The sequence below is a fragment of the Anarrhichthys ocellatus genome, unplaced genomic scaffold, assembly GCF_004355925.1.
Source record: "Anarrhichthys ocellatus isolate YVR2014 unplaced genomic scaffold, GSC_Weel_1.0 scaffold16, whole genome shotgun sequence".
In the NCBI taxonomy this organism is placed as follows: Eukaryota; Metazoa; Chordata; class Actinopteri; order Perciformes; family Anarhichadidae; genus Anarrhichthys; species Anarrhichthys ocellatus.
In genome coordinates, this window is record NW_022280046.1 from 9616671 (window position 1) to 9627178 (window position 10508).

The following is a 10508-nucleotide window of genomic DNA, read 5'->3' on the forward strand; positions in this document are numbered from 1 at the left end:
TCTCTTACAACAATGCTCGCTTCTATGTTGACCATGACTTCCCCCCCCGAAGTGCTGAAGAAACGCGATGAATACGCTGAAGCCAAAAAAATCCTGAAAGAAAAACAAATCAAGTTCCAGACACCGTCTTCTACGATAATGGCACACGGCTGTTCCAGGATGCTGCAGAAGCGACGAGAGACATGACCTCACGAGGATTCCTAGTGACGGTGGTGAGGTCCCCCGCCCCTCCAGACCAAGAGGAGATCCGGCTCCTGTCTACCTGGCAGGCGGCCGGGAGACGGCAAGACCGGAGTGACGACCAGGAACCCGGTGCGGCGGACGGCTACACACAACATGAAAAACCCCACCACTCTCGATACATTATCGATAAGGATAAACTCCAGGAATTCAGAAGGCGATCCCCCACGACAGGACACCGATGATTCTTCACAAAAATGCAGATAAGTTGTAATCGACTTCCGAGTGAAAATTACTTTAATTATTTGTCCGAAGGACTGCCTTGGCCTTCTAAAGAGGCAACTACTCCTACAGGTTAATGTTCTGGTTAATTAAAGCAGTCGGGACTTGTTAATTGGCTCGTTATCCATGGTTTATTTTATTTTACTTTGTGTGGATTTTGGCTAATATGCGGCCACACTCTAGGGCCCCACCTCTGACGCTACGTGGGACTTTCCCTTATGGGGGCTTTGACTTTATAAAGTCCTCTAAGGCTCATTTGAAACGAGCCTCTATATCAGAAACAGCTACTCTAAACCGTTTCGGTGATTTTCTGTTAAAAGCTGTTTCGTGTTCTTTGTTTTATGTTTGTTTTTTGGGAGAGATGTTTTCAGTGTACAACTTTTATGTTATTAGGGATATTGGGAGAGGTCCCATCTGTGATTATCGATGTTTGAAACTATGAATAAAAACGTCCTTAAGGTCATTTCATTTAATGTGAAAGGGATTTTAAACCCAGCTAAGAGAGGTAAAATACTGTCAAAAATGAAAAAGGAAAAGGCAAATGTTGTGCTCTTGCAAGAGACACACCTCACCCCATCAGAACATGAAAAATTAAAGAGTATGGGGTTTTCAATGGTATATTATTCATCTTATAAATCAGGCCGTAGGAGAGGCGTAGCAATTTTAATATCACAAAAGGTATCATTTGACTTATTTTCAAAAGGTAACAGACAAGGAGGGGAGATATACAATAGTCTCTGGAAAAATAGATGGCGTTACAATAACTTTATGCAACATTTATGCCCCCCCTGGAAGTGATTTTGGTTTTCACAGAAAGGCATTTGATTTAATGATAGGGGCCCCAGGAATTGTCATATGTGGTGGAGATTGGAACATCTGTCTTAATCCAAAACTAGATTCATCAAAAAATGTCACCACTACATCGTTGCATAGAAAAATTAATGTTTTAATGGCAGAACTGGGCATATTAGACCTATGGAGAGATTTTTACCCATCAGGCCGTGATTATACATTTTACTCATGCCCCCATGATACATACTCAAGGATAGACTATTTCTTTGTGTTAAAGAGAGATCACCATAGAATGCATAGCTGTGATATTGGAAGTATTAATTTATCTGATCATGCACCTCTGTCCTGCACGGTACATGTTAGCGATAAGGTAGGAAAAACACTGTGGAGGTTAAACACAAGTATCTTAAACAACCTGCAATTTAAGACCCAAATGAGAGAGGAAATAAAAGTGTTTCTGGAAGAAAATGATAACGGGGAGGTTGACTCAGCTATAGTATCGGACGCCTTAAAAGCAGTCATCAGGGGGAGAATCATATCTTTCTGTGCCCATGAGATGAAAGAAAAACAATCACGACTACTAAACCTTAATAAAGAATTAAAGGATCTCGAGACGCAGCATAAAAGAGAACAAAAGACGAATTTATCGACAAAAATTAAGAAAGTTAGGAACGATATAAATCTATTGTACTCACAGGAAATTGAAAAAAATATGATATTTACAAAACAGAAATATTATGAGTCAGGCTCAAAATCAACAAAACTTCTGGCGAGAAAGCTGCAGAAACAACGAGCGGATAACACAATATACAAAATAAGGGATCCGGTTTCTAAAACTATACATTATAAGCAAGATGAATTACAAAATGCCTTTAAAAAGTACTACAAATCTCTATATACACAACCACAACTAGAGTGCGAGCAACAAATTAGCGAATTCCTCAAATCCCTCAGCCTCCCTGTTTCATCAGAAGAACTAAATCAGATATTAACTGCAGCGGTAACAGAGACAGATCTAAACAGCGCCATCTCCAGGCGTAAAGCCAATAAGTCACCCGGTCCAGATGGCCTCCCTTCAGAATGGTACAAGGCATTTCGATTTGAGCTATTACCAAGCCTTCTTAGGGCCTGCAATATAACTTTAAAAGATGAAAAAATGCCTCCACCTTGGAGCGAGGCAGTGATCTCTGTTATCCACATGTACCCCAGCTTATTGTGCCGGGTGGAAAGATATTGAACTCTCTATTATGAATGATCCCCCAATTCATGCAGTATTGGCCCATAAAAACTTGGGAAAACTTATAGACAATTTACAAAATCCATGGATCAAATTCCATTTAAAAATCTGGAATGTGATAAAAGGAAAATATAAACTAGATCAAAAACTACAAATACTTCAATGGTGTGCCTATGATCCGGGATTCAAACCAAATGAAATGGACCATAGATTTAAATCCTGGATCCCAAAAGGTACAACAACATTCTATTCTCTGACAGAAAAGGGACAACTAAAGGACTTTGAACACCTGAGGAAAAAATATTCTCTTGAAAAATCGGATTTTTATAGATACCTCCAGATACGCAACCATTTTGAACATAACATTAGAAATACAACAGACCTCGATGACCCAATATTGAGAAGATTTCTCAGTGCCTACCAAAATGATTCAAATAAGGGAATTATCTTTAGATCCTACAAAGGCCTTATGACAAAAAAGTCGCACAATGTAGGATATGTTAAGGAAAAATGGGAAAGAGAAGGTAACCTCTCAATATCAAACGAGGACTGGTTAGATGTGTGTAAATTTCAATGGAAATGCACCAATTCTCACGTGTGGCGGGAATTTGCGTGGAAGTGTGTTATTCGTTTCTTTATCACACCAAAGCAGAAGGCGCGCTTCGCTGGAGGAGATGCTACATGTTGGAGACGATGTGGGGCTCCGGAAGCAAATCACTGGCATGTATTCTGGGAGTGTCCAGTGATACAACCTTTTTGGGCAGAGTTTCGTAAAACATTAAAAAGCACACTTAACACTGACCTGCCCCTGCAATTTTCCACATTATTCTTAGGAAAATTTGATTTCCAAACAGGGCGTCCAGATGAATACCTGTTTGGCATTATAATAACGGCTTGTAAAAAAGCACTCACAAGGCTTGCTTCCTGAGCCCCCACGATACAGGAGTGGATAGATATAGTAAACAACATCTATGTTATGGAAAGGATCACTTTTTCCCTTCGCCTTCAGAGAAACAGGTTTATTCAACTCTGGGACAAGTGGGTGAGATACGTAAAACCATTACAAACAGATTTTGTGGAATAGTGAATGAATGACCCTGTAACGTTGATTTAGCTTAGCAAGCATCATCGACCTGTATCACATTCTCTCTCAAGTCCCCCTGTCTGATGTTTTTTTTTTTTTTTTGTGTTTATGTGTACACTCTCCCAAATTGTACAAAGTTACCTAACTTTGAAAAACTGTGGACACCATATATGCTGGTGCGAACGTAAACTTGAAAACCTAAACTACTGTCCAAAAATAATAAAAAAAATAAATGATCAAAAAATATATATATATTATTCATTCTTCATTCAAAAGTTACATAGTCTCACTTTAACAGCTCAAACGTTTACGAAACTGTGAGCTCCAAAGACACCTGATGCAATGCGATGAAATGTATCAGCATGAAACAGCATCTTATCGGTGAAGATTTCCCCCGATCATAATACAGCTCGCAAAGGTTCAAGTTTCACAATAAGAATGTAACATAGTTCCTGCTGTATGAATTAAAGAGAAAACAACAAAAGACGTACAGCCTGTTCTTTCATGTACAAAAAAGAAAGATGTGCAGCGGGACTACTGAAGAAAACCTAAAAACCTGATGATTCGTGATGAGTGTTGATTCGTGAAAGCTATCTGAAATATCCCCTAAAAGTGTGAGTCAGACTGAATATATAGATATGTGCATCATGTCTGTGTTCAAATTTGACTGACTCCAAGAAGTACAAATTTCGACTCATGTTGGCGCAATCGGACACAAACCTTCATTGCATCTATGAGCAGTGTGTCTCTACACTTTGCTACCTGTCGGACAGTGGGAATAAGAACGAGTATGGGACAAGATGAAGACGGTGTCTCTCACCGTATCTGTTCGTCGGTGATGGTGAAGGCCCTGCAGAGCGGTTGGGACGTGTTGAGCCAGATGGCCGGGTTCTTCTCGGCAGCCACAGTCGTCTGTCCCGTTATCGGAGTGGAGCTCATGTGCAGGGCGCTGGCGATGGCCGACAGCAGAGTGTGATTGCTGGAGTCCGGCCCGACGCCTGCAGAGAGAGAGAGAGAAGGAAAACTCAGAGGTCAGAGGTCGGGACTGGAGCACGGTGCGTGTTCAGGTCCATGGTGGAGACTTACTCTGCAGGCCTTTGGGCAGGTCCATGGTCCGCAGGACTTCCTCTGTGACGTCTGATGAGTGCAGGCCTTTCAACCTCCTCTCCCAGAACAGCTGCAGGCAGACAGACGGCAGACAGAGTTGAGAGTCTGCAGCGGGCCGTTCGGATCTCTGCAGTTTCAGTTTAGTTCCCTTCATTGTTTTCTGATCGGCTCCATGCTCCGAGTCTGCTGCCGTGTTCAGACTCTGTTAATGCCAACCAAACACTTCCTGCCGCTGCTTCACATTAACAGCTTTTTTCAATGGTAACCACTTGAAGGCTTTTACTGTGAAGCAGCTATAGAAAGTTTTTTCAGTGGATCAGTATTAAGTGAATGATGCAAGGATGAACAGGAGTCAAATAAAACCACAACACCTTTACTGACAATCTTACAGAGTCAACCCAACAATATACTACATATTATACTACTTACAGGAACTCTAACGTGAGAACAACCACTCGGATGTTACTCGACAGTGTAGCTGAAATATGCCTCCTCAGAAACGCAACGACGTGTTCAGGCAACAGCAGTTATAGAGATGTGGGAATAACAAGCTCTGTGATTGGTCAGCTGGGGTCTGCATGTGTGGCCATATGCTACAAACTGTGACGCTCTAGGTTCCCCTCTAGCGTTAGCTTGAGACGGGTCAGGGGCGGTGTACATACATAGTGTTTTTTTCATAATAAACTTCAAAGTTGGATTACCTAGTTTAAGTCTACAAAGAAGGTTTAGGAAAAGATCGTAGTTTGGGTTAAAATAAGTATGTTTTGTGAATGGGCTTAATAAGTCAACGTTGACTTGGTTTCACTTAGGACAAAAACAACGGTCTCCTGTGTGAAAGTCCTGTGTTTGTTTGACCCCTGAAATCTCCATATCCCTCTTTATAGCTTCATCATTCTGTAACCATAACACACCATAAAATGTTGAGGACGCCTCATTTTAACTCCCGCCCCCTAAATAGAGGCAACCATTGACTGATGTTACTATTTAAAGTTACATAATATACTCAACACATTCTCACACCAACGCATCAAATAACGCAGCTTGGTCGGCGGCAATAAACCTCAAACTACGACTCTTCGTACCCTTCGTGTCAGTGACAGCATGTGAGTATACGCTTGTTATAACTCAAAGCGTCTTTTCAAAATAAACTTCCGTCATTACAGGAAGTTAAGTTTAGCCAACAAAACCCTCTAAGGGGCAGATCACAGCGAGACGCGTCGCAACAGGTGCGGACAATTCAAAAACGCCCCTATGGAAGAGCAAGTCGGGCAAAACAGCTGATGAGCCAGTGGAGATTCTCTCGGGGAGAAGATGATTCAATGCAGACATGGAGCTCTTGCTGCTGCTTTGCTGTTGGTTGAGGAGGAGGAGGGGAAAATTATATAGTTCATTGACATTAACTATCGCTAATGTCAACGTCCGTTCCAACCACATCTACCGGCATCAAAACAGGAAGACAGTGGTAAAGTAGTAAAACTTCTTGCTTGATTTGATTGGCAGCCTCGGGCGAATGTGACATTGACCAGAGACGCTAAAGAGTTAAGAAAATTTGAACTTTTTCAAAAAACTGTCCGAAAAACGCGGCACTTGGCGGAAGAAAGGAGCGCACGGCAGACGCCATAAGAAAAAATTTTTTTTTACAGGTGACGCGTTTTTAGCGACGCTACCTGATCGGCCCCTTAGTCAGGTTTATGTACGTGATACAGTCATGGAACGTTTTGCTCCATTCATTTGCCGGTGCAGTCGGGGTGACTGAGGGGAAATGACACAAAGTTTGGGTGGGAAGATTGAAAGTTTTCCACTTGATACTCTTCAAAAGTAACAGCCTTACTACGTGTACTACACTGCTCTGTTAAAAACTACATTAGTACACTATTAACTGCACTTGAATTAAAGGCAACACATAAAAGATTCTCCACTACGCTTCCTTCTCTCCTTCTATCTTCTCTCTCTTCTCATTGTTCTTTCCTCCTATTCCACACTTTCATCCCTCCTTCTCTGCCAGTCATCCCACCATCCTTCATTCCCTCTGCCAAACACACTGTGTGAGAGCCGCGCTGCTTTTCCCACGACACCTCAGCACCCTCTAGTGGCCCCAGTCACCATGACAACCTGCTTTTCCCCCACCGTCTCTTACGTAACAGCCTGACCTCGCCTCGGGCATTACCATGGCGACACCAGAATGTGTGTGTGTGTGTGTGTGTGTGTGTGTGTCAGCCTCTCACCTGTCTGGGCTGCTCACTAGCTCTCTGCAGGTCTGCCTTCACCTTGTTGCCGGGGTGACTCGTAACCTTGGTAACGGGCTGTTTAAAGATGGATGCCGTCTGTCTGATTGGCAGGGCTGTGTTCAGGTCCGGTTTACCTCCCTGGATGAGACGGAGACAGAGTCTGTGTGTTGGTGACATGTTTCCTTTCCCCTCGTTCCCAATGTCTTTCTTTTTACTGACCTTCCCTCATTCACACCCTTCTCTCCTTTCTACCTTCCTACCTTCCTTTCCTTGCTCTGTTTTACCTTCCGAATTAAAAGTATTGAGAGTAATCTGTGTGCTTGTTTATGTGTGTGTGTGTTAAAGGGTTAACTCTCAGTTGAGGTTTCACAGACAACAACAGGAAGTGTGTGTGCGTGTGTGCGTGTATGTGTGTGCGTGTGTGTGCATGTATGTATGTATGTGCGTGAGTGCGTGCGTGCGTGCGTGTGTGTGTGTGTGTGTACTCCCAAGTAATGAGTGTGAAGAGCAGCAGCAGAAAGTTACAAACCGTGTCAATAAAGCTCACACACACATTATTTCTGCCCTGCTGAAGGATGTTAATGTTGGTTGCTTGTATTGAAAACACCATACCTCAACACCTACTGTTCTGGGGGGGCTGATTTGGTTAGTTAGGTTTTAGAATAAAAAGACGTGACAGGAGGGAAAGCGCGGGTGTAAATAATCAAATGAATGCCGATTGAATACCATTAACACATTATGCTTTTGATGCTGTGACGTTAGTCAAAATGTCTGCTGTGGAAAAGGCCTACTGGTATCGATCTACTTATTTCCCAAATTGTCGAATGATCGCCTTCAAACCAGGACCAAAACCAGCCCGAATTCAACGGAGCATAGTTCTGCGTGAAGCTTTCCACATCAACGTTCAGCAGGCGTCGCCGTTTCAGCTACACAGTAGAACTAATGATGACATGTTGTGGTTTTCCTGACAATTGCAGTGTGTATTAAAAATAATAGGTAAAAAAAATAGCACCACCTTTTATGGGAGGGCTTTGTGTATGAAGGCAAATAATACAAATGATCTAGGTTTTATATGCAAAGATGTCAAAATAGACAGTCAGTCACTGTCTACAAAATATCTCACTTTGCATCGTTAGGAAAAGTATTGAACATGCCATGTACGTTTCTAAAGTCTCAGCCACTCTACGTTACAGTGCAAGATATAGTAAATAGTGCGTATCCAGAGCACCATCTTTGAATTCCTCCTCATTTTCCAAGGTTCTCTTGAACCAGTTGCACTAAAATCATCAGCTTGATTTTAGTGGAATGTGATAATAAGCAAGCAAACAGGAACCATGCCTCCTGGTGAGCTATGGTGAGTTTTACTTCTTGTTTTACTTTTGTGTAAAAAACCTGTGCCACAAGTGACGGATGGACATTAAGTCATCATGTCAGCAAAGAACATTTGAGCATGGGAGTTCATGTCAATCGCGAGTCTCAAGTCAATGACCACTTCCTAGCTTTTATGAACTTTTAGCCGTACCTTAGGGTCCTCATCAGCAGCATTTTACCAACAGTAGCCGACATAAGCTTCTGGTCATAACAGAACAAGTAATGCCGCAGCAGCAGAATCCCTGAATGTGCTGAACTGAGCAAAGATGCATTTCGTTGCTTGGGAATTCATCCTCAAAGAACCCATGAGCTGATTTACAAACACTGGAGCCTCAATATACTACTATGGGACACCAGCAGGACTTTCCACTGGTTTTAAAAGGTTACTATTGGTCATGATGGTACACATGATGTCTATAAAGAGGAAATCTGTGCCTGATGGTCAAACTCTGCTTTTTCCTACTTTCCTTCCTTCACTCCGTTATGTCCCTACTTCTTCCTTTGTTATTATCTCCGCCAGGAAATAATAAGATTGACTGCATGAGTGTGCATCTGCGTCTGTCCACCGTTAATCTCGCACACTGCTGTACGAAACTACAGTATATATATATATATATATATATATATATATATTAGGGGTGTAACAATACACGTATTCGTGAATATTGAACAGCTCGTGGTTACGAACCGAATAATACGTTTGAATCATACTATTGCATTTGGAAAATGCAGAAGCTTAAATTGTGGGAAATATAATGCGCTCAACATGGCAACCCACCCGACGTAACAGACAACGTGCAACTAGCTTAGCAGGAAAACCAACAGCAGCACACACGCTACCAATCCTCCCTGCAGCGTTTAGGCAGCTGTTCCCTACTGATTCAAACAGGGCTAAAGGTATATTTATAGCCGCGGATATGAGACCCTACTCTGGAGTAGAAAACCAGGCTATACTAGCATGCTTAATGCTATTGAGAATCAAATGTCCGAAGCAGCGTTCACAATGAGGTATACTCAAGCGATGGTCGAGCAAGGCACCCCACCATCAGCCCGCCATCAGCCTGCCATCAGCCTGGTCACATCTCTGAAAACGACGCAGCAAATTTCCAAACAAGCAATATTTGGGTAATCTGACCACATATTGGAAATCGAAACGTCTACCTCCTCGTAACATATTAACACTTAATAAAGTGACATATTAACAACTGTGAGCCTTGCTTGAAATCGCAAAACTGACGGCCAGTCTCAAGGCCCCCCAACGCAATGCATTGTAGGGCAGTTGAGTTTGCACAGTAAGCTCACGTCACATACAAAGAAATTCTTGCCAATGTATTATACATCTGGGCATTTCTCGCGTACACAAAATCCACATAAGTGCGAGTGCTCTACACAAACAATTTTACCTCATACTTAGTGTGACATAATATAATAGTATGTTAGTGTGTGATTTTGAACACAGTCACAGTGGGGGAAAACACTTTGCTCACTTTTATTGTTTTGGATGGTGTGTTTGGCTATCAGCGAAAATAACTACACAAAACCGCTGACTGCATCGCCACAGCCAACAGGTAACGAAAAACACACTGCTGACTGCATCACCGCCACTGCTGAGCAGACACACCTGGAGGAGATCTACACTCTACTGAGTGCACCTTTCTACTTGTCCCTAGTTTTTGTCACTGTGTGTGTTCATGAGAAGTTTCTTTTTTCTACACACTGCGAAAGGAGTCAGTGCTGCTGTTGTCTTTGGTACAAAGACTGCACGACACAGACACAAAACAACACACAGATGTGCATCCACGCATAGAGACATGACAGCACAAATTACCTTGACCTCTCACACACATAGTCATACAAACACACACACAAGCGGATCTGTGTGGGTGGGGCTTATTATTGCAGTAACACTGGTCTGTCGGCTAGCTTAGCCTAAACCACAGCCACGGAAATTGGAAAGTCAGAGCTACTGATGCTTTTGAGATTTGTTAGTATCAGTTAGTATCGGGGAGGATTTATTCTCTCTTTGTCAGATTTGATCCTGTGTGTGTGTATGTGTGTGGAGGAGAGTGTGTGTCAGCTGACCAAAATGCAATACACCCACAAGGCTAAGACAAGTCAGAGTCAAAACACTCACGAGATGGAGACAAGTCAGAGTCAGAACACTCACGAGATCGAGACAAGTCAGAGTCAAAACACCCACGAGACCTAAACAGGTCAAAGTCAAAAC

General features: G+C 42.5%; 1 protein-coding gene across 2 annotated transcripts in view; it reads right to left on the reverse strand.

Annotated features, from left to right (window-relative positions):
• Nucleotides 1-10508, reverse strand: part of mbd2 (methyl-CpG binding domain protein 2) — a 29041-nt gene that overhangs the window by 13870 nt on the left and 4663 nt on the right. For both annotated transcript variants that reach the window (XM_031855582.1, XM_031855583.1), the window contains 3 exons: nucleotides 6908-7048; nucleotides 4662-4752; nucleotides 4396-4573 (listed from right to left, as the gene is read on the reverse strand). In XM_031855582.1, the coding sequence (XP_031711442.1) occupies nucleotides 4396-4573; nucleotides 4662-4752; nucleotides 6908-7048 (410 nt within the window). The remainder of the gene's footprint in view (nucleotides 1-4395; nucleotides 4574-4661; nucleotides 4753-6907; nucleotides 7049-10508) is intronic.